The 25233-nt window shown below is 40.5% G+C and overlaps 1 protein-coding gene across 4 annotated transcripts in view; it reads right to left on the bottom strand.

The window, feature by feature from the left end:
- The window catches only part of MCUB (mitochondrial calcium uniporter dominant negative subunit beta), an 80184-nt gene that overhangs the window by 7818 nt on the left and 47133 nt on the right, over positions 1-25233 (bottom strand). For all 4 annotated transcript variants that reach the window (XM_053923352.2, XM_053923354.1, XM_053923355.2 and 1 more), the window contains exons 2-4: positions 8777-8852; positions 8100-8270; positions 4278-4382 (exon numbers count right to left, since the gene is read on the bottom strand). In XM_053923352.2, the coding sequence (XP_053779327.1) occupies positions 4278-4382; positions 8100-8270; positions 8777-8852 (352 nt within the window). The remainder of the gene's footprint in view (positions 1-4277; positions 4383-8099; positions 8271-8776; positions 8853-25233) is intronic.

The following is a 25233-nucleotide window of genomic DNA, read 5'->3' as shown; positions in this document are numbered from 1 at the left end:
AGAGAAAAAACTCACCAACACAGTATTCTGTATCCTTCAAAAGTGAAGGAGAAATGAAGACTCTCAAATGAACAGAAATAGAGGGAATTCATTGCTAGCACATCTGCTTTGCGAGATGAGTAATAAAAGTAGAGAAATATAAACTGTAAGAAAGAATCAATATGAAATCTTAGAGGTCAAAAACACTATCAGAAATGAAGAGTGCCCCTGACAGGCTTATTAAGTAGATGGGACACAGCTAAGGAAAGAATTTCTAAGCTTGAGGATGTGAATAGAAATTTCCCAAACTGAAAGAGAGAGAGAGAGAGAGAGAGAGAGAGAGAGAGAGAACACTGAACAAAACAGCAGGATATCAAAGAACTCTGGTGCACTACAAAAGGTGTAATATACATGTAATGGGACTACCAGAAGAAAGAAGAGAAAGGAGGGAAAGAAGGAAACATATTTGGAGCAATAATGACTAAAAATTTCCCATAGTAATGCCAGACACCAAACCATAAACAGATCCAGGAAGTTCGGAGAATATCAAGAGGATAAATGCCCCCAACTTCCCTAACCTAGGCATATCATATTAAGTTGAAAAACATCAAACATAAAGAAAAAATCTTGAAAGAAGACAGAGGGAAAAACACCTTACCTATACATGAGCAAAGATAAAACTTACATCTGACTTCTCCCAAGAAATTATAGAAGCAAGAAGGGAATAGAGTGAAATATTTACAGTGTTTAGACACAAAACTCACCAACATAGTATTCTGTATCCTTCAAAAGTGAAGGAGAAATGACTCTCAAACGAACAGAAATAGAGGGAATTCACTGCTAGCACACCTGCTTTACGAGAAATGTTAAAAGATCTTAAGGGAAGGAAAATGATATAGGTTAGAAACTCAAATCTACATAAAGAAAGAAATTCTACATTACAGAAAGAGTGAGGGAGGACAAATCAAAACTTATTTTTCTTTTTCCTTATTCTTAATTGATAGAATGGTTTTTCAAAATAATGATAGTAAAAATGTATTCAACAATTATAGCTTATATATAAGGGAAATGAATGACAAGAAATGGGAGAGAAAGATCTACCCTAACTGTATTTGAAAATTTAAAAAAAAAAAATATATATATATTTACCAAAAAAAGGAAAAATAAAATTGTCTTTGCAGATGATTGCTTACATAGAAAATCTGAAAAAATCAACAATAAGAAACCCTCCAGGAACTAATAAGCAATTATTACAAGGCTGTAGAATACAAGCTTAATAAATAAAAGTCAATCACTTTATTATATGCCAGCAGTAAACAAGTGGAATTTGAAATTAAAAACAAATGACCATTCATATTTTCACCTAAAAATTGAAAATAGTTAGGTGTAAACCTAACAAAATATGTACCAGTTCTATACGACAAAAGTCTGACAAAAGATATCAAAGAACTAAATAAATGAAGAGAGATTTCATGTTCATGCACAGAATTAATATTGCCAAGAAATCAGTTCTTTGCAAATGTATCTATAATTCAACACAACCCCAATCAGTATCCTAGCAAGTTATTTTGTGGACATCAATAAGCTTATTCCAAAGTTGACACGAATAGTCAAAAGACCCAGCGCAGCCAGCTCAGTACTGAAGAAGAATAAAGTCAGACGATGGACGTTACCCAGCTTTACGGCTTCCTGTAAAGCTGCCGCAGTCAAGAGAGTGTGTATTGGTGAGAAACAAAAACAGGTCAATGGAACAGGAGACAGAGCCCAGAAATAGACCCTCATAAATAGAGTCAACTGATCTTTGACAAAAGGGCAAGAACAAAAAGGAACAAAGACAGTTTCTCAACAAATGATGCTGGAGAATTGTACCTCCACATGCAAAAACATGAATCTAGACTCAGACCGTACACACTTCACAAAAATTAATTTAAAATAAATCATAGACTTAAATGCATTGCATTGGCCAAAAAGCTTGTTTGTTTTTTTCTGTAAGATGGTTCTAGTAGCACTTAGCTGTCTTTAACTTCACTCAAAACAATTTTGTTAGATTGTATTGTGACAGCTGTCATATCAGTGTGCATTTTTAAAATTAACATCAAAATTGGTGAATTTTTGTGTAGCCATTTTAATATTGAAGATGGAAGGAAATATGCAACACTTTCAGCATATTATGCTTTATGATTTCAAGAAAGGTAAAAATGCAATTGAAAGACAAAAAAAGATTTGTGCAATGTACAGAGAAGGTGCTGTGACTGATCGAACGTGTCAAAAGTGGTTTGCAAAGTTTCACGGTGCAGATTTCTCATTGGACAATGCTTCATGGTCAGGCAGACCAGTTGAAGTTGATAGTGATCAAATCAAGACATTAACTGAGAATGATCAACATTATACCATGTGGGAGATAGCCGACATACTCAAAATATCCAAATCAACAAAATCATTTGTAAAAATGAAAAATGTGTCTTTTATTTTATGGAAAAAATGATACAGACGTTTTGGCCAGTCCAATAAAATTCAAAACTATACAACTCCTAGGAATCACACAAGAGAAAACCTAGATGAGTTTTAGATACAACACCAAAGGCACAATCCACAAGAGAAATAACTGAGAAGCTGGACTTCATTAAAATTAAAAACCTGTGCTCTCAGAGACAATGCTAAGAGGATGAGAAGACAAGCCACACATTGGGAGAAAATAAAGAGATATATGAAAATGAATTGTAATCCAAAATATACAAAGAAGTCTTAAATCAACAATAAGATAATAGACAACATGCTTAAAAACAGGCCAAAGACTTGGACACCCCACTAAAGAAGATATACGAATGGCAAACAAGCATTTGAAATCATGTCAATAGGCAATTGCCAATGAAAACAACAGTGAAATATCACTGTGCTACCTATTAGAATGGCCAACCCCCAAAACACTGACAACACTAAATGCTGATGAGAATTTACAGCAACAGTAACTCTATTCACTGTTTATATGAATGCAAAATGGTACTGTCACTTCGGAAGAAAGTTTGTCAGTTTCTCACAAAACTGAACACACTCTTACGATCCAGCACTCATGCTCCTTGGTATTTACCCAAATGAACTGAAAACTTATGTCCACACAGAAACCTGTACACAGATGTCTACAGCCATCTTAATCATCAAAACTTTGAAACATCCAAGATGTCCTTCAGTAGGAGAATGGATAAATAAACTGTGATACAGACAATGGAATATTACTCAGCACCAAATAAAAATAAGCTATCAAGCCATGAAAATACATGGAGAAAACTTATAGGTATGGTACCAGTTTAGGAAGACCAATCTGAAAAGGCTACATATTGTATGGTTCCAACCATATTAACATTCTGGAAAAGGCAAAACTATGGAGACAGTAAAAAAATCAATGGCAAAAAGATCAATGATTGCCATTGGTTGGGGGCTAGGGGAGGGACAAACAGTCAGAGCACAGAAGATATTTTGGGCAGTGAAAGTATTCTGTATGATACTACAATAGAGGATACATGTCATTACACATTTTTCAAAGCCCAATAAATGTACATCAAAAGTGAGCCCTAGCCCTGGCCTGTGTAGCTCAGCTGGTTAGAGCGTCGTCCTATAAACTGAAAGGTCACGGGTTCAGTTCTGGATTGGGGCACAAGCCTAGGTTGCAGGTTCGGTCCCTAGTCAGCGTGCATTTGAGACAATCGATCAATGTTTCTCTTTCACACTGATGTTCTCTCCTTCTCTCTCTCCTTCCCTTGTCCCCTCTCTAAGATTAATAGGCATGTCCGCGGGTGAGGAAAAATAATTGAGCCATAATGTCAAATATGGAATTTGCGTGACGACGATGTGCCAGCGCAGGTTCATGGACTGTAACGAATGTACCACCGAGGTGCTTGACAGCAGCGAAGGCTGTGGGGGAGGCGGGCAGAGTGTACACAGGAACTCTGCTATCTGCTCAAACTTGCTATGAACCTCAAGCTGCTCTAAAAAACAAAATCTATTTTTAAAGAAAGAGTTAAGAGCTCTATAACGATACACACTTGAGTTCATGATTTTCAGGCCTACTTCTTAATCTAACGATGTCAGATTAAGGTTCCTACAGTGAAGTTTTAAAAGTCTAAAGAGTATACGAGACTAAAAGTCCTGCTAGGCAACTTCTACTGATCATTTATACTATTGCTAAAAAAACCTTACATATGGTCATTTGGTTATTTTAAACGATTCATCAGGCCTGCTTGCTCCCTGTACAAGTGAGCTGAAGGGAAATGTGAAGACAGTCGCAGAGCTGTGTTTCTTACCTTTCCTGGGGCACTGTACATCATAGGTTACTGTATTAATGACAAGTTTGAAGTCATTCATCAGCAAAATTTCCATCAAGGTTGAAGCTGCAATCTTACTGCCATCTGAAAGAGGAAATATAATGCAAAAGTAAGTCCTTGCTTTAGAACAGTAAGAATCTCTTTCCATGTACACAAATACTCTTCCATTATAGATGGAACCCCAGGTCTTTATAGTACAGTAGCAGGCACCTGCCTTTTGGGGGGCTCTCTAGCCCAACACTGTTCCCATTGGGAGGGATCCTCGCTTGTTGCTCTACCGTCCATTCCACTGGACCAAGTAGAGCAAGCGGTGCTTCCTCTCACACACTGTCTGAGCTGGGCTGGTGTCCAGACTGATGTCCCTGGCAAGGCTGTATCTGTAGACAGTCATGCAAAGATTCAGGGGAGGTGGGAACTCTTCACAGCAAGGCCAGAGCAGTTGAGATGGCAGTTGTGAGGTGAGGATGTGACAGCAGAGCCCATCAAGCTGGTCCTGGGCTAACCTGGTCTCTGCTGTGTCCTCCCTCGGTTCCTGTCTTCTTCTAAACCTGGCTTTCTGGCAACCCCCCAGTCTCAGAGTCTGCTGATGCACTCCTCGCCAGAGTCCATTTGCGCTGCTTACAGCCAAGCCCAAGCGGTATGTGTAGCTCGGCTGCCTCCTGCAGGAGCCCCAACTGGGGATCGAGTCCAAAACCTGAGCCATGCAGGCCAGGGCCAGGTAGCACCATTTTATAAAGCCTGCCTTTGTGCCCTGGCCCAGTTGCTCAGTTGGTTGGAGCGTCATCCCGATTAACCAAGGTGGCAGGTTGGATCTCCAGTCAGGGCACATACAAAAAGTACATAATGAATGCATAAATAAATGGAACAACAAATTGGATGTTTATCTCTCTCCCTTCCTTCCCCCCTCTATTTTTTAAAAAAGCCTGCCTTTCTCTCATTTTTAATTACTATAGGTGATTGATTTGTGTTGGTTAAAACTTGGTGGGCGAACAGTACCACAAACCGCCACGCGCAGGGCTCTCTCCCTGTCTAGCTCGGCAAAGATGGATAGAGGCAAAGCTGAGAAAGATGGAAAGCTGGGCATGGCAGGGATAATAATAAACGTAATTGAACCTTAGGAGTAAATTGCATTTCTGTGGTTTATTTTATGGATGTGGACAGGGGCAGGAGATTCTAACAGTAATTACAAATATCCTAGGAACATTTCAGGAAGAAAATCTCTTGGAAAATTTTAACCTCAGTGTGCTTTGTACAGCTTCTCATATGGCCTAGTTTATGTCATTGTATTTCTGAACTAAACTTTAATGTAACCCAGATAAGAAGAAAGCAAACTCATTGAACAGTAAACGAAAGGCTGGCACTGTGTAGGAGTTTCTCCTTCTATCATCACTCCTTCAGAAGGGGACACTTATAATTACGTGATATAAAGTGCAGGATGAGTATTTTCTCCTGGCCACTTGCTTGGTGACATCCAACTGGAGCTATTTCAGCTCTGTGACTGTGTGAGACGGCAGTAGTGCTGTCAGTGAAATCAGGAAGACCCTGCTTGCCTGCCTCCTGTCTGGGTCTCTGTAGTTCTTCTGTCAAGTCTGCACCTGGGTCTGTTCCTACAATTTGGCTGTTTGGGTTCCTGTTCATCAGTTGGGGTGAGATCATCTTCTAAGGAACTGCCAAATAATTCAACCCACACCATGGGCAAAACCGTGACAAGCTTAGAACACTCTTTTCATGCCCAAATTAAAGTGCAGGCAAATTCCACCCACAGAGCCTCTTTTAAAAAGATCAACAACACACCAATAGTTTTATCTGGCTTTGCAAGTGTCATTTAAAATTTACACTTAAATGACTTCAAACCAACTCCTTAAAACATTGCTATGAAAAGGAATTCAACTGTGTATGATCCTCAGCTGAAGTACTGCATTATCCTTTATACTATGTAGGAACAGCAAAAGGCTGAAGTAGAACACTTTGAAGGAGCTAATGATTAAGTGTTGAAATTTTTCACTTATTCTTGAGCAAATATTAATTTAAACTCCAATGAAGTGTTTTACTCAGTCCCAAAGCTCCCTTTCTCTAAGATTTCTAGTCTTTTTCTGTGTGCTTTATGTTTCAAAGCCACTCAAATTATTTTTTAGAAAAAAGCAGGGTACACATTCATCAATGCTTTTAACCTCTCTTATTTCATTCATTTAACAAGCACTTACTGAGTGCCCACTACCTACCAGGCAAGCACTGTGCTCAAGGGTTTGCATCTGCCTGCCCTTAGAAGCTTAGGAAGGCAGGCCCTGGCCCTGTGTGGAAGGCCCACGGGTGCTCAGTGCTCCTGCGGCTGGGGGTTGGGGGGGATATCTGTCTAGTCCAGGGATGCAGTATTAGGCCATTGTGGCCATCAGACTAAAACCCTATTCTCTGATTCTGGTTTTACCAGTAAAAAAGCTCCCCTTCCAGTTAAACCCAAAGTCCTCACAATAACCTACAATGAGGCTTTCCCCATTCTGCCCTTCGACTCCTACCTCCACCCAGCTCCCTCCTTTGCAGCCACAGAGGAGCCGGATCCCACCTCAGGGCCTCTGCCTGGGGAGCTCTCTCCCCTCTGCCAAGCACTTCCCCCACCAACACACAGGCTCCCCCCACCCTACTCTGCTCTATATTTCCTCCAAAGCACTTATTATCGAATAATTTATATATTTTATTTCTTTACCTTGTTTCTTTCTCCATTTAAAATGTAAGCTCTACAAGAGCAGGAGCTTTTCTTTGCTCTGCTTCCAATCTAGAACAGTGCCTGGTATATGTTAGGTACACAGTAAATATTTGTTGAGTAAATAAATTCTTTAATCTCCATTTTTTCTAACTTCTATATCTATCCTTCATTAGTTCTGAACTTGGATAGGAAAGAATGTTTATTTCCTTTTCAAAACTGCAATAGTATTCAACTTATAATAAGCTTATTCTAATCAACTAATACTACCATTAAATAAAAATGCAAATTTATCCATTTATTCATATGCGTAACCTCTGTACATTGGGCTGGGGTAAACGCTTCTTCGTCTATTTTAGGGACAGTAGGTCTAAGGCCATGTCAGACCATAAGAACATAAAAGCTGTATTTTAAATATAAAATGTCTAAATGATTAACCACCTCTGCTGGTATTAAAAAATATGTATATTCTTCCTGAGAAACAATTCTGTCATAAAACATACTATACAGAAATTGCTTTATAACACAGATAAATGAACTGCTTGTATATTTTAATTATTCACTGGATATTTTAATCATTGGAACTACATTTTGTTTTTTAATTATTTGAATATTGCTGAAAATTACACGCTGATGACCATGTCATTAAAATTTTCTCAGGGCCCTGCCCAGCATGGCTCAGTTGGTTGAGCATAGTCCCACAAAGCAGAAGGGCCAGGGCACATGCCTGTGTTGCGGGTTCGGTCCCCTGTTGGGGCGTGTGCAAGAGGCAAACAATTGATGTTTCTCTCTCACATTGATGTTTCTCTCCCTCCCTTCCCCTCTTCTAAAAAGAAATAAATATAAAAAAAAATTATTTTTCCTCAGGGCTAAGTTTATGAAATAAGTAACTGAAACTTGCACTGAATTTACTCCATTAATTTGTTTTCAATGGAGTTAATATTTTTAATATTATTGAGTATAAAAATTAAGGTCTCAATGAAGACCAACCATTTAGTATATAAAGAATTAAAAAAATCAACCTCTTTCTTAAAAGTTAGAAGCAAAACAGAGGTTCAGGAAAAAAGAAAAAGACGAACTTGAAAAGATATATATATATTTACCTGCTGTGAAGATGGCTGCATTTTTGACACCTTTATCTTCATTTTGTATGTCCTGAAGAAATGAACCAACTGTCGTTAACATTGGTTTGACCACAAATTGACAGCGTTCTTTTCTGGATGGCAAAGTGAGTGTTATCAAGGGAAGGCCATGTCTATAATTAACTGTTATTTCTGTTAAGACAAAAAAAGACAATACAGAAATATAATTTACTTTTTATAAATATAACTTGAAAATACATAAATTCTAAAAGGAATGCGTAAGCATGTATTCATAAGCCCCTGAATTCCTGTGCTCATTTGCGTGGCTCCCATGGTGCCTTCATCGAACTACAGTTTACGGATTTCCCTACCACGCTATGCATTTTATCATGGCTTATATCGCACTTTGTTACAATCACCTTAGAGTCTTCCTAGGTAAAGAGTAAGTTCCTGAGGGCAGAAACTGCTTCGCATTCATCTGTGATCGCTCTGATGGCTGGAATGGGCGTTTGCCAGAAGACATCAGAGATATTAGGGGAACAGAAAAGGAAGGAACTGAATGGATGGCAGGTGTAGGGTGGCATGGGGTAAGGGCAGGCAAGAAAAGTCTGTTTTGCTCAAAACTCACACGTCTCACTTTATTTGGAAGAATGGAAATAAATTAGCATAGGAATCGAGGAAGGGCTAAGAAAGCTTACCATCTGGTGGCACCACTGTACTGTAAAGATGCGACTGACAGTACTTCAGATTTCCACACAGCTTCACACACAAAACCTGTAAGGAAGATAATTTTGTCTTTTAGAAAAAGCGTGAAAGACTGAAATAGGTGTCTTTACCAGAAGATTCCTTTTGACTGTACATGGAACGCATGACGAAAACTCCGGCTCCCCACAGGTCCCTGGGCAAGCCCCGAGGGAAGCTCACTAAACCTTTCTGGCTGCACGTCGGGGTGTGAGAACACCTGAAAATCCTAGAGTTCTGTGAGGATTTCTTTTCTGTGAGAATTTTAAAATTTGCTTCTTCCTTTTAGGAGATCATGTAAAATAAATGGATATAGTATATTCTAGATATCGGCTTCTCAAAGTATGGTCCCTGGGCGGGAAGCCTGAGCGCGTCCTAGGAGCTGATGAGAAATGCAGAGTCACAGAACCAGCCCCGGCTGCCTGGATTCGAATCTGCATTTTAACCAGATCCCCAGGTGTTTCTCCTGCACTTCCGACTTCGATAAACACTGATCTAGGTAGGTCTGCATTGTCCGATGTGGTGGTCACTAGTCGCATGTGGCCACTTAAATTAATTAAAATTAAGTAACACTAAAAATTCAGTTTCTCAGGCATCTTGGCCACATTTCAAATGCTCCATAGCTCTTTGTGCAGACTGGCTGCCATACTGGACAGCACAGGAAGAGAACGCTGCCATCATCAGAGAAAGTTCTGCTGGACAGTTTTCTGGTTTCCATTCTTTCTTCTTTTCTACCACTTTACAAACCACAAACTGAGTGGTTTCCTTAACATGTTTAAAATATTCAACATGCACACACTTAATTACAACTTTTCTAACAGTCGTGAGTTTTTCATTATCTTTGCCCTCCTCCTGGGCATAACAAGGAACGCCACCTGCTCCAGGATCCACAGCTGTGTCTGCAGCATCGGAACGGCTACCTCACTATGGAACACGCTAGGGTTTACAATGGGGTTTGTGTTTAAACTGGTGCTTAACAAAGGCAAATGACGTCATAGTGCAGTACGGAACAATGACAGTACTTGGGCGGCAGATGGAAACAGCACTGAGGAGCTGGTTTATAGGCATTTCAAACTCAAAGTATCGGTGCCGAAGGAATTAGCTCCACGGTCGTGATAGGGGAACTCCAGAGTTAAAGATTTTAGCTTTTGCCATATTTGATGGGCTTAAGTGGCTCATGAAGTGGAACGCTGTCGCTCCAGGAACTGCAATGCATGACCATGTGATTCCAGGAGGCTGACAGCAACTCAGCCTTTGTGCCCCAGGGGGTCTGCAAGGCCTGGGACCATTGTGTTCCAGGGAGGAAGTGCAGGGAATGCAGATAAAGAATTGTTGATCAACAGATAAAAAAAGGAAAATATCACTGCCAGACTGCAACTCTTATTCAGTTAACCTTTTTCCCAAAGCCCTTACCCATCCTTTCTTCTCCTTATGAAAAAGTCAGCTTGAAATGAGATGTTAAGATGGTTTTTGAGGGTACATAACCCATCGTCTTCTCAGATCACAGGTCATCTAAATAAAACGCCCACAAAGATTCCACCTTTGTCTCTGCTTATTGGTTCTGGTAGTGACAGGCAGCACAAACGCCAACCCTTCTGGTGTCAGTCACAACATGGGAGCTGTGTTCACTGCTATAAAAATGAAATAGTGATGCTGACTCAAATAACGCTCCATTACGCTCAGCATCAAAACAATCCCATCAATAAGTAAAAGAAAACATTCAGATCCATACTTCTACTACTAAACCTACCTAGGCAACTAGTTTCAACAAAACAACATCTGTCACATTAAGGCTAATCATTTGAATTTTAGTTCTAAAAATATAACTCAATACTAGATAAGAAAAAAAGCCTCTTACTTAAAATAGATGCAACTCTCAATAAATAATTTGTAGAAGTTCTCCAAGTTTGATAATGGATATTACAATATTATTTATTACTTTTAGTAAAACTACATGAAACTGAGAAAAAATGTATCCATTTGAAAACATGTCAGCATTCTCTACTAAAATACACTTTTGAAAATGAATGATATAAATGATTCTCTATGTATAAAGGACAAATATAAAAATGTAGGGGGAAAAGTTAAAGGCCCTCTCTTTACTTCTCCACAGTCCCATAACTCGCCCCAAAGCACGCACTGTTTGTTGTGACAGAGACTCTTCTTCACCAAACTTTAGTCAGGCTCCTGTAAGCTTCACCAAGCCCCATCCTTGGGCATGTTCTACAAGAGCCCAGTTTTAGCAAGGATCCTGTGTCCAGTTGGTTTAGCCAAAATCCCCCACCCTCGATAATTGATCAAATCCGTCATCCTTCATCATCTGCCAAGTATTATCTGATCACCTTAGTCGGCCTTCAACAAGAATCCTGTTAGGTCAGTTTAGCACGGAATTACCCTACCTCCTTAATAATTTTCTATCCACCAACCCCCGCTCTGTTGCACAGATAGGATCCCTCACTGTTCCTTGTTGTATATGGAGTTGGGCCCAATCTCTCTTTCTCCTTGCAAAATTCCAATGCTGTGGTCCCCCTGAATGAAGTCTACACCCTATATTCATTTGTCATGAATAACTTTTTCTTTTAAATTTTATCTATTGATTTTAGAGAGAAGAAGAGAGAAACATGGATTTGTTGTTGTACTTACTTATGCATTCTTTGGTTGCTTCTTGTATGTGTCCTGACCAGGGACTGAACCTGTAACCTTGGCACATCAGGATGACTAAGCTGCCTGGCCCTGGCTGAATAACCTTTTCTTTAACAATGGCTTGATGTGTATCCTTCCAGACCTTTTTCTATCTACTATCATCTTTATATATGAGTTGAAGTCTATGCCAGAGTCTGTATAATGCTAAAGACAGTTAATGAGTCAGGTTCCTAGACATCAAGAACGATAATTCCTCACCATAAAGTACTTATCACTTAATGCGCAGATGAAGTTCTGGTCTACTAATAAGGAAATCATTTTGAGATGCACCCTCTTGACAACCAGGAAATGCTGGAAGAAGACTGAGTGGCCAGAGAAAATTATCGGGGCTTCCTCAAGTATTCGTGTGACCAACAGTCATCTGGAGGGCTTACCTAAATACAGACTCCTGGGCTCCACCTTAGAGATTTTTGTGCTAGTGTGTGTGAGGTAGGGGTGTGAGAATTTGCATTTTTAATGAACCTCAGGGGTATACTGAAGTTGCAGGTGTGAGGACCACATAATGAGTAGCTGACCCTTGATGGCTTTTAAGGCACTTAAATCTCTGCATAGAAACATTTTTAATTCCAAACTTTAGTGCTGGATTAAGGGTTACAGCCTTCAAGTGATACTCAGTATGGGTCAAAAAGATGACTTAGGCTACTCTTTTATCATTGTCTTTCCTAAATAAATTCTAATCACTTCACACCCTTGCTTAAAGCCCCTTATGAAGTAGAAAGAACAGAGACCCTAGAGTCGGAAAACAGGGAATTCTAAATTTAATATAGCCAATTAGCAGCTGAGAGACCCCAGATAAGTCCTAGCAGGGACCACTTCAGTTTTCTCAAGGGTGAGGTGGGGATAACAACACCTATCTTGTAGAGCTCACGTGAAGATTAAAACAAAGCATTAAGCAAGTGTAAGGCAGGACACTCGCCTATGGGCTGACTCAGCTCCACAGCTTTCTCACTTTCTGTTCCCTGCAGTAGGAACTTGGGCCTCAGGCAAAGGAGCTTCGTGTCAGTAAAGTGCTTTCTTTACCCATTTCTGCCTCACAAATTCTGTCATTCCCTCAAGGTTCAGCTCCAATGCCATTTCCTTTTCCCGAGGGTCATGATGGTCTAGTGGAAGGAGCACAGGCTTGGCAGTCAGAACCAAGTTGGAATCCCGGCTGCAAACTACACCAGCTACTGTGCTCCCTGCCAGCAGAAGGCTCAGAAGAAATGGGTTGTGAGAAAAAGAAGGGAATGTGTTTGGTGGGGCTGGGAGCAAGGGGCAAGGAGCCAGGACAACAGTTAGAAGACTACAAGAGGGAAAATATCAACATGGAAAGATCTGTTTGAATATCAAAGTAAAACGAAGGCAGCCATCAGTAAAAAGGAGATGTATGAGGTCTGTCTGGAAACAGTCCAGCCATTGTTAATATAACGAGAACAGTTTACATGACATGATGTAACTTGGCAGCCAAGGGGAGTGGACTGGAATGCACATGCGTGAACAATGACGACTTCACTGTACTAGTCAGTGGGGGCAGTAGATGTCATTGAGTGAGCATGTATGTGTACTGTGTGGTCATTGCATTCAAAATGACTGAGTGACCAGAACAACAAATCTGCATCATATTTTGCATTAAGCTTGAACATTCCTCTGTGGAAACCATTCTGATGACTCAGAAGACCGCAGCTGTGGGCAACTGGTGACTGGCAGTTTCATCATGACAACGCGCCCACTCGTGCATCGCATCTTGTGCAGAGGTTTTTGGTGAAACATCAAATCACCCAGGTGACTCAGCCCCGCTAGAGCCCAGATTTGGCGCCCTACAACTTCTGGCTTTCTCCAAAACTAAAATCACCTTTGAAAGGGAAGAGATTTCAGACCATTGATGAGATTCAGGAAAATACCATGGGGCAGCTGATGGCAATTGGGAGAACTGGGAGGTCCCAAGGTGCCTACTTTGAAGAAGACTGAGGTGTCCTATATATAATGTTTTTTGTATCTTGTATCTTCTTCAATAAATGTCTCTATTTTTCAGATTACATGGCTGGACACCTTCTGGACAGACCTCATATAATGATCACACACTGAGGCCAATTAACAAGATCAGGCTGCCTCTAAAGCTACGTTATAATTTAGATTAAATACCTTTACTATTATTTTCCATTCAAGATTAAAGAACCCCCGGGCTCCATGCTCCACAACAATGCATGTCTTTCCATGCACCGAAAACGAAAGAGTGCGCACTGTGATAAGCAGGCTCAGTGGACCATCAAGGGGGGTCTGCGTCCTGCAGGAAAAACCTGTTTCAGTGGAAACTTATGTTTGTCCACAGCACACTTTCTTCCAAGTGATCACTGTTTAGCCTTGTTCATTGGTTTGGAGGCATTTTGCAACTATTTGTAAATTGTAGGTAACTCATATATATGTAAATTCTATCCAACTTGGTAGTAATCTAGGTGACCTTCCCACTTAGTGACTTCCCACTGTGGAATACCAGTTTTATCTCTCTGCATTTCATCTTAATATTCTTTTCTCCATATAAATCTGTACGTTTATATTTTTCCTTTTAACTGGATATAACATGTGCTTGGTTCCTTCCTATCAAAAGATTGTGAATGAAAAAGGAGTTCTGTAAACAAAAACCTAACAAAAGTAACCTGAAAGGGTGATCTGATCATAACTTCCTACCTGGGCAGGTCATGGTGGGTAGTCCTGCCCCAGGTCTGTAACTTCCCTAGCAAAAGAGAGTTATCTTTGCCTTACTCAAGCCCTGTCCATTGTTCTTGTGCATCTGGTTTAATACACTTGGAAATGCCTCTTTTTTAGACCACCCTCCAAAGAGAGCACAATCCCGTTAACTCTCCTGTAGTCCAATCACAGAGATTTCCCAGTTTTGCATTCTCCCACTCATGTAATCTCCCTTACCTTCCCTCCTTAATGCCAAGTGCATAAAGGAAACTGCAAACTTCCTTCCTGGCATGTCCTCTGTTTAGCTCAAATAAACTCTAATAAACACTTATAAATATTTTCTACAGGTTTGAACATTCTTACCTCAACAAGACTAAATACATTGGAAATTCTAAAATATTGGGTTGGCCAAAAAGTTCATTTGTTTTTTCCATAAGACAGTTCCAGTAGCACTTAGTTGTGTTTAACTTCATTTGATACAATTTTGATAGATTGTATTGTGACAGCTGTCATATCAGTGTGCATTTAAAACAACTTATCAAAATTGGTGAATTTTTGTGTAGCCAAGTTAATACTAAAGATAGAAGAAAATAAGTGACATTTTTGGCATATTATGCTTTAGTACTTCAAAAAAGGTAAATAGGCAACTGGAACAAGCAAAAAAAAAAAGATTTGTGCAGTGTGTGCAGAAAGTGCTGTGACTGATCAAACATGTCAAAAGTGGTTTGCCAAGTTTTGTGCTGGAGATTTCTGGAAGGACATTGCTACATGGCCATGTAGACCAGTTGAAATTGATAGCGATGAAATCGAGACATTAATTGAGAACCATCAATATTATACCATGTGGGAGATAGCCGACATATTCAAAATATCCAAATCGATAAAGTTATTGGTGAAAATGAAAAATGTGTCTTTTATTTTATAGAAAAAACCACACAAACTTTTTGGCCAAACCAATAAAATATTTAATACATGTTCATTATTATAACTGCCTGGGAGTCATGATTTTAACTTTTTCTGAAAATTATCTTTTAGGAGTCGAGAACAGAAGAAGTAAATGACAGTTTGACTCTTTTGGGTAGGAGAGACTAGAAGCTGCCCAGGACAGGATCAAGCCAAGCCCTCCAGTGATTTGATGACTCGATTTGGGGTATCTCCGATATCACTGTGAGATGGCCAGTAAACCAGGACAAGTGGACTAGGGAAACTGAGAGAGCTGAGCAAACTGGCTGAGATGTACAGCCACATACAGAAGGTCACCTTCCTAGTGATAACATCAAGGCCTCAGCTGCATTTCAGCTCCAGGCCCAGAAACGGAGCAGGACGAGCTGCAGTGACGGATGACCCCCTGCCCTGGCACTGACCGGTCAGTGGAGTCCAGGACTCTGAAGGGCACACGTGGAAAACTGATGAATATTTTGCTGAAACCTCCCCTGAGACCTCCCCTAAGGTTGCCACCTGAAAGAGAGGTAAAAACCTCAAGACAAAGGACCCAGCGAGGACTCTCCCTCTGGGGAGCTGTCCGTGCCATTCACTTTCCCCTCTTCTTCCCCCCCAGTCACGCATCTCTTAAACTCTAAGGGGCCCCAGGAGACTCGCAACTGGGGGGGCAATGGGCAGTCATAGCTCGTCCCAGGCTAATCCCCCAAACCTGTCCCCAAGCACCCCTTTTCTCTGACTTCCCAGTGAGCTAAGGCAGCCCAGCCTAGGCTCTCCTGTTGCCTCTTCTACTCTAGGCCCTTCCTTGTTCCACTGTCCCCAGTTTCAATAAACGTGCCATCATAGTCACCCGGACTCATCCTGTGAAATCTTTCCTGCATGAAGCCAAGAACTCGCACACTAGGCAGACCTACCTGCTCAGGGCCAGGTACTGTCTGCTGCAACTTCCCAGGACAAGGACCCTAAGGTGTCGATTTAAGAACCAATGCTGGGCTTGGGCCACAGGAGCCCAGCTGAAGACAATAGAAAATTACCAGCTAAAGGAGTACATATAGAATGAAATGGGGTACTTACAGTCTGCATTTAAAATTCGAATATACAAGAAGTTAAGTGCTAAGAAGAAACCAACACATGCATTTTGAAGATTAATTCTGTTTAGGGAAGATAAAAATAAGAGACACCCAAAACTGAATTTAACATAGATTATATTTAGGGTCTTCAAAGAGATCAAAGGGAGAATATGTTTCTCGGAAATGTAAACAAGATATTATGAAACTAAAATTAATAGAAATGAGACAAAAATGAGTTACTATGTTCAGCTAATTACCATTCCTAGAAATGAAAAAAGATCTATGTACACATAAAAACCCGGCTTAGATAAATTCCTGACCGGATGAAGTAAACAGAAAACGAATTTAATTAGAGAATATTTCACCCAGGGACAGCAGAGAAAGATACAGAAACTTTCAGGATCCAGAAAAGCAGTCACTGCTCGTACATTTCTGGCAAGGACGTAGAGGGTACAACACAACCCTCAGGGAACGCCTGGCAGTTCCACACAGAGTCAAGCGAGCACTGCGTGTGGCCCAGCAACCCTCCTCCTGGGCGCCTACCCTAGGGCAGCGAGTTTCAACCTCTCACCTAATGGCACACACGAACCACTATTTAAAATTCTGAAACACGCCTTTATAGTAGCTCCTGTAATCCCCTCTCCCCACTGGCCCCTCCCCACTCCCCTCTGGTTATTGTTACATTGTTCTTAACTTGGACACATGGACAAAATCAAGGGGGAGGGTGGAGGTGGGGAGGGAGGTGGGTGCGGCTGGAGTCAGGTGGAGGGATGGGGAGAAAAGGCAGACAACTGTAATTGAATAACAAAAAATTTTTTAAAAATATAGAGGATTTGATTGTGAAAAAAAAAATGCTGAAACATACCAAAAAGTACATTTTTCCCTGACAAAAAATAGGTATAATTTTGATTGATTTACAAAAAAATGATATTAATAGTAATTACATACTCTCTTTGCTCCAAAGTGACTTTTTCAAAAATCAGGTGCCTATACTTGTACATAAGAATTTCTGGTATTACCCCTGGCTGGCGTGGCTCACTGGGTTGAACACCAGCCTATGAACCAAAGGGTCACCAGTTCAATTCCCAGTCAGGGCACATGCCTGGGTTGCAGGCCAGGTCCCCAGTTGGGGGTGTGTGAGAGGCAACCACACACTGATGTTTCTCTCCCTCCCTCCCCCTCTCTCTAGAAATAAATAAATAAAATTAATTTTAAAAAAACTAAACAGAGAGAAAACACAAGATTATTAAAAAAAAAAAAAGAATTTCTGGTATCAAGAATTAACCAATCAGTCGCAACCTTATTATGCAGTGTGAGCGACAAGACGCAGCTCTACTGCAGGACCTATATATCTATGGGTGAAGACAGGCATTCACACCCATAACTATTTTGTTTTGACTGTTGTCATTTTTTATTTGTTTTAAAAATTCTTGCAGTATACCAGTTGAAAATGGCTGCCCTAGAGAATTGAAAACACACTCACAAAACCTGTACAAATGTTATTTCATTCCTCCCATAGGAGTCACACTCCCTGGGGCGGTGGGGGGGGGGTGCAGTGTACTCGGGCTTGGTCACTGCTGCTGTCCTCTGCAGCACCTGGGGTCGTACCTGGCACATAGTACAGGGGCTCAGAATTTCAGGGGAGTTAAATGAATGTATGAATATCTTCAAGGTGCTAAGGGAAAACAACTACCAACCTAGAACACTACACTCCAGAAAATTACTTTAGGTTGAAGGAAATTACTTTAGGTTTAAGGAAATAAAGAGATTTTCAGATATACAGAGGTCATAGCTTCTTTCCTACATACTTATCTTTGTTAAGGAACTTTTTTAGGAAGAAAGGAAACTAAACTCAAATGGAAGCAGAATGCAAGAGAACACTGTTATGGGCTGAATTGTGTTCCCCCTCCAAATTTATATGTTGAAGTCCTAACTCCCAGTATCTCAGAACTTGACTGTATTTTAAAGAGGTAATTAAGTTAAATGAGATCATATAAGTGGACCCTAATCCAAAATGGCTGGTGACCTTGTAAGAAGAGGAGATCTGGACACAGACAGGTGCACACACAGAGCAAAAAACACCTGAGAACACAAAGAGAAAATGACCATCTGCAAGCCAAGGAGAGAGGCCTTAGAAGAAACCAACACTGCCGACACCTTCACCTCAGACCACTGGCTTTACCTCAGACTTCTTTCTTTCTTTCTTTGGAAAAAGAATTTAATGATTTATTTTTAGAGAGAGGGGAAGGGAAGGAGAAAGGGAGAGAAACAACGTGTGGTTGGCTCTCCCACGCCCCTTACTGGGGGCCTGGCCCACAACGCAGGCATGTGCCCTGACTGGGAATTAAACCATTGACCCTTTGGTTCACAGCTCGGCATCCAATCCACTGAGCCACCCCAGCCAGGGCGGACTCCTTTCACAGAACTGTGAGAAAATAAAATCTGTGTCAGCCACCCAGTTTGGGCACTTTGTTAATGGAAGCCCTAGGAAACTAACGCAAACACCAAAGCTGTAAAACACGTGGGTAAATGAGCTACTATTGTTAAGAAATTTTAAACCAGTTTATGTGTTAAAAATGAGTAGAAAGATGCCAAACAATATTTGGTATTTTATATTCAGTGAATTCCTACAACATGTGAAATCATGTTCAGAGGGAGGCAAAAGATAATGAAAACCTTGAGACTCTGTTAGAAAAGCTATAATTAAATACATGTTTATGTTAAACACTTAAAGGAAACCACTCAGTCTGCAGTTTCCAAAGTGGTAGAAAAGAAGAAAGAGTAAATCAAACCATTTCATGGAAAGTAGAAAAAAGAAGCAAAAAGCCCTGTAGAAACGAAAAAGTGAAGAAAAGAAATGTAGTGAAAGTCGTTGTGGAAATCTGGAGAATAGAGAAAATAAACATCCATAATTCCACCAATCTGAACTCTTTCGTGCCAGCCTTTATTATACATTCACATACTCATACAATCCATTGAGATGATCACTAATATTTTATAAGATTTACCTACCTGATTAAAAACCTGATCGTTTTAAATTATTTTATTTAAATAGCTCTATAACCACATATCCTATGGGTGCAGAATTAACTACCTATTGGTGGACATTTCCATTTTATATACTACTTCTACATTATTGTCCTGGTCAGAAAGAAATGCACAATCATTTAAGAAAACCCATATATCACATACACTCAAAATAAAAAATAAAAGTCATCAATAACGCCATCATTTAAAATTATTACAGTTAACAGTGATGTATACTATCCAGTTTACTTTTTAAAAATTTTTTAAAATAAATTTTTAAATTTATTTATTTTTAGATATAAAGGAAAGGAGAGAGAAAGAGAGGGAGAGAAACTTCGACATGTGAGAGGAACATCGATCAGTTGCTTCTTGCATGCGTCCCAATGGGGACAGGCCCACAACCCAGGCATGTGTCCTGACCAGGAATCAAACCAGCAACCTTTTGCTTTGTGGGATGATGCTCAACCAACTCAACCACACCAGTCAGGGCTAAATTATTATTTATTGATTTGAGAGAGAGAGAGAAACATTGATTTGCTGCTCCACCAGTTTATGCATTCATTGGTTGTTTCTTGGATGTGCCCTGACCAGGGATCAAACACAGAACCTTCATTTATTGGGACAACATTCTAACCAACTAGGCTGCCTGGTGAGGGCCTCCTTCCACTGCATATCCTACGTACTGTACTCAACTTTTTACCATCACAGTTAAACTGATTCTGAACACCTTTGCACACAAATCGTTATTTGCATTTTTTCTTTTAGAGTCCACTGCAGAATGATTGGATCATAAAGTAATAATTTTAGGATCTGGAAAATGTATCTTCAAACTTCTTTTGGGGAGTATTTTTTTGCTTCACATTGCTTTACTCAATACAACCCCAGACAGGTACTAGTCTGAACCCAAACGAACAGATCTTCATAAGGTTCGGAATCAAACAATAAGGCACATCTGGGCACTGCTGGAGAAGCAGGCTTCCTGCTGGAGGCTCACCCCAGACAGACCACAGGTCTATGAGCTCACCACCTCTTGAGCTGAGATTTCTTGTTCCTGCGTACACCTGAGCCTCTCCTTTGCTCCTTACCTTGATGAACTGGTAGACCAGTAGATACAACTGAACTGTCCCCCTGAGGCCTGCTGATTCTAATATCCCACAAAGACCTCTCATATCCAACCTCTGTCCTCCAGCTCCACCTCGACCGCGCTAGCTCAGACCCTTACCACCGCACCTGAATCACTGTAACAGCTTCCTCACTGGCTTCTCCACCTATCAATTCCAGATTGAGATTTTAAAATCACATAAAGCAAAGTATCTCAAGGTTTGAAGACCTCTATTGGTTCTCTCTTGCGAAGAGAACCAGTTCTAAATAAAACTTTTCATGAGTTGATTCTGTCTACTTCTCCAGCCTCACCTTATCCCTAGCACAACCTACCTGCCAGTCCTGTATTCATTCCAGAGATGTGAAACGTACGGCAGTTTCCTGAAAACGACACATTGTTGCTTCCTCAGCTTTGTGGTGATTCCCACCTTGCTGAAAAGGCCCGCCCAGTGTACCTATGTTGCATGGGCAACTCTTTCTCTTAACTCTCTCATCTCCCCACCATAAAACCCATAGAACTCTATGTGCTAGTTCCCTTTTGGTGAGCTCTTCTGACTTCTAGATTTATATTTTAAATCTGCCCAACAGAATTGTATTTTGTAGCACACACTAGGAGGTTATCTTAATACTTCAGTCTCTCTCAGGCACTACATGAATCATCACTGTTAAAATAAATCTTTTTGAAAACTAAAGATGGGATTACCTTTCGATCCAGTGATCCCATTGCTGGGACTATACCCTAAGAATCCTGAAACACAAATTCAAAAGAACCTATCACCCCAATGTTCATAGCAGCACAATTTACAATAGCCAAGTGCTGGAAGCAGCCTAAGTGCCCATCAGTAAATGAGTGGATCAAAAAACTGTGGTACATTTACCCAATGGAATACTATGCAGCAGAAAGAAAGAAGGAATTCCTACCCTTCCTGACAGCATGGATGGAACTGGAGAGCATAATGCTAAGTGAAATAAGCCAGGTGGTGAAAGACAAATACCATACGGTCTCTCCTATAAGTGGAACCTAATAAACAAAGCAAACAAAAATGCAAAATAGAACCAACGACATGGAAATAAAGAACAAACTAACAGTGACCAGAGGGGAGGAGAGAGGGGGTAATAAGGGAAAGAAGGGGAGGGGGTAAGTCAAGGAACATGAATAGAGGACTCATGGGCATGGACGATGGGTGGGGACTGACTATGGGCGCAGGGGAGGTATGGGTGGTGGGGCAGGGGAGAGCAACGGGGGAAAAGGTGGGACAACTGTAACTGAACAACAATAAAAAAAAATCTTTTTCAGATCATCTAAGGCTGGGGTGTTCAACCTTTTGATGTCTCTGGGCCACACTAGAAGAAAAAGAGGTGTCTTGGGCTACACAGTAAATACATTGCAATATGTAATCAATCACAAAACATCTTAATGTTTTAAGTAAATTTAGGATTTTGTGTTGGACCATGTTCACAGCCATCCTGGGCCGAGTGTGGCCCACCCGCCGCGGTTGGACACCCCTGATGTAGGCAGTTCAAGAAGCATAGTCAATCCACAACATGATCAAAACAGAACAGAAGCAGAAGTAGTGCACACAGCATCGGGCCAGTGACCAACACTAACCTCCACAATGAGTGCCGTGCCTCAGCCAGGCCACGTTTCCATGTCTTCTAACTCCGCATTTAAGCCAGCCATTCCCTCACTCTCTGGAGACCAAGCTCAGCAGGACCCCTGAAATCATAGTCTTGTAATATTTCTTTCATTCTGCTTTTCCTCCTTTTTTTCATTTCAACAAAGAAATGCTTTTGAGAGCAAATAATGAAAGGTCACAATCCAGACCAATTTGCTTGTTACAAAACACTGAATATTAGAGTATGTTGGCTTAAAAAATACCTTATTTATAATTAATAAATGGGAAGTCAGAAAAGTTCATCAAAGAGAACTACTACAGAGTGGTTTGGGTTTTTTTTTTTTTTTTAACAGAGAAGCAAAATAAATTATAAAAGCTTGAAGCTCAGTGTGAGGTTCCACAAAAGCTCACGACACACCACAGGGTGGAAGACTAATGAACCCAGGAACGAGCCTCAAAGCAAGACAATGAGCTAACCACGCGGCTTACTTGCTTGGTTCACACGTTCCACAGGAGAACTCCACATTAGGTGGGACATAAAACAGGGTCTAAAATGATTAAGTTTTTATTCACTTTTAGGTTTATATTTTACCCATTTCCTTCTTCAACATTTCTTCTGCTCTCATTCCTTCCTTCCGTGTTACATTTTGCTCACTGTGGCTTTGAATAGTGCTTTCGATGACAGCCTATGTATGGGGAGTAAACCCTCAATCTATGTTGATAAAACTCAACAATTTCTGTCCTTTGCACAGTTGAGTTTAATCTGTTTACATTTATTATTTCAGATAAATTTTGATATCTGCCATTTTGTGTTTTCTATTTATCCTGACTCTTCTTTGCTTCTTTCTTCCTTTTTGTCTTCTGGTAATTTAACTGTTTTTTAATACTCTTTTACCTGCCTTATTAATTTGGAAGGACATGTGTATTTATCCTTTCAATGTTTGCCTTGTACATTCGGAGCCATTCTTACTTGGCTTAGAGTGTAGAGCTAATTTCTCCACCCCGCTACTGAGCAATGATAAGGATCTTAGACTGCATCAGTCACAATTAAGAAGGAATTATTTCTACCTTATTTTTTTAGAACACCCCAAACTGCCTTCATGACTACCATTTTATATAGTTATTGTTTCTTAGATTCATCTGTAGGATTTCTATTTTGCTTTCCATTTCTTCTTACATCCTACTTTCTATGTGTTCTTTATTCTTCCAGAGAAGAACCCTCAATAAGACTCTCTCTTAGGCTTCATTTTGTTGAAATGATAGGTTACTGGATATACAGTTCCAGACTGATTGTTATTTCCACTCAGAACCCTGAAGACATTCCTATGCCTTTTGGCCTCTCTTAACACATCTTCTGTAAATTTAAAGATTTTCTCCCATCTTTCTGTTTCTGGGGTTCTACAGTTTTCACTACAGTCAGGTAGAGATTTAATTTTGTTTTCTTCTTAGAACTCATAAAACCTCTTCATTCTAAGGATTCATTCTGAAAGGGCACTGGTGGCCCTGACCCACGTGTCTCAGTTGGTTGAATGTGTTCCGCACAGTGAAAGGTCCCCAGTGTGACTAGGTCAGGGCGCACACCTGGGTTGCAGTTCTGGCATCAGGTCAGGGCTGGTCAGGGTGCGTATGAGAGGCAGTGCATCAGTGTTTCTGTCTCAGATGTTTTCTGAGCTCTCCCCATTTCCACCCCATCGAAACAGTGAGCGCTAATGAATTTTTATTGTTGGTTTAAGCCACTAAGGTTTTCCGCTGTTATGAAAGAATTCAGACTTCTTGCTGTTTCAGGTTAGACTTCAAGAATTTACTTTATTCATACTCTAAATCTAGGGGTCAGCAAACTACGACCCATGAGCTAAGAATGTTTTTCTTTCACATTTTTAAAAGGTTGTTGAAAGTGTGCTGACCTCTGTTCTAAACAAACTCCAATAATGGAGGGAGGTGTTGTTTCAAGTTTGTCCTTTGATAATATTTATCTAGGCTAAGGAAGAGTGGAGGACTTAGGAAAGGCTCTCTCCAAAAAATGAGATTCAGGCACCTTGGTGGAGGTCGTGGCTATTGGTTACACGAAAAACATGCAGTGGTGCAGGAACTAGCACGGGAGCCCCAGCCAGAGCTGGGCTCCAGAAAGGGCCTGCTGTTTGTCAAGGCTGGAGCAATCTGGAGAACAGCTCTCTCCTGAAGAATGCAGACGAGGCCACAGCTGAAGCCCTTTCGGAAGGAGCCAACAGGTGCAGAGAGGAAGGCCTGAGAGCATTCAGATGGTGTGTGAGGACCACAGGGTTCTGGAGAAAGAAGAACCAGAAGTGGGAAAGGAATTCCTTCCTGCTGCTATCACCTGGCAGTGCCTCCCCAGTTCCTCTACGACAACAACGAACAGTGCACCAGCTGGCAAAAGGGAAATGTTTACAGGGTCCAATTCCAATATCACAGAGCAAAGAAGGGTAGAGTTGGAGCTGAGAGATAATACATTTGTAACTGACACTATACTTCCTCTTTCTTTCTCATCCATTTTGTCCTGCATTTTTTAAAGGAAAAACATGTAAGCCTGTGTTGTGTCCAAAGTATATGATGATACTCAACATTTATCACTATATATTTAGTAAACATGCCATAGGCGCTCAACTTCATTCTATTCTGTAACATTTTCTGAGTAAAAGGGGACCTATAGTGAGTTGGAGTTTCACATTCCTGTCTAGTTACCCAATGTTGGAAAAACAACAAAGAGGAAGTGTGGTGGGTGAAAAACAAATTCCTAAGTCCCGAAGCATAAGAGAGTGGGTCATACAAACCCGAAATGTGTTATTCATCATCAAAAGCCACAAATCGCGTGCCTAACTATGTGTAGTGTGGTGATACACATTATACCAACACGGTCACATGGACTGGGGGTGCTTTCAGTTGCTCACTCAGCAGAAACGATTTATACAGCATGCGTGCTCTGAAAGGGTATCCTCTGTGGGACATTATGCCAGCTTGGTCCCATCTGTGAGGCCACCAACCTCTACCCAGAGACTGAATATTCAAGCAGAAAGGATAAAGAAGAGAACAAATTACTATAAAAAGAATTAAAAGAAATTCTATGTGCTCTAAAATCTGTGAAATGGTGAAGCTTAGTAATTCTCCAAGAAACAAGTTAGCTCATTTAACAGAAGAACCCACGGAAGGCAGTTCATATCATGCAGAGAAGGAGGGAACAAAGTTGGCAGCTGAAAATTATATGTTCTAACTGAAAATAGCCTTTAAGGAGAAAGTTTCTAGAAGATTCTTTTTTAATTTGTTAAAGGAAAAAAAAAA

Source organism: Desmodus rotundus, chromosome 4, assembly GCF_022682495.2.
Source record: "Desmodus rotundus isolate HL8 chromosome 4, HLdesRot8A.1, whole genome shotgun sequence".
Lineage (NCBI taxonomy): Eukaryota > Metazoa > Chordata > Mammalia > Chiroptera > Phyllostomidae > Desmodus > Desmodus rotundus.
The sequence above is the reverse complement of the archived record's forward strand: the minus strand, read 5'-3'. Positions and strand labels throughout refer to the sequence as shown.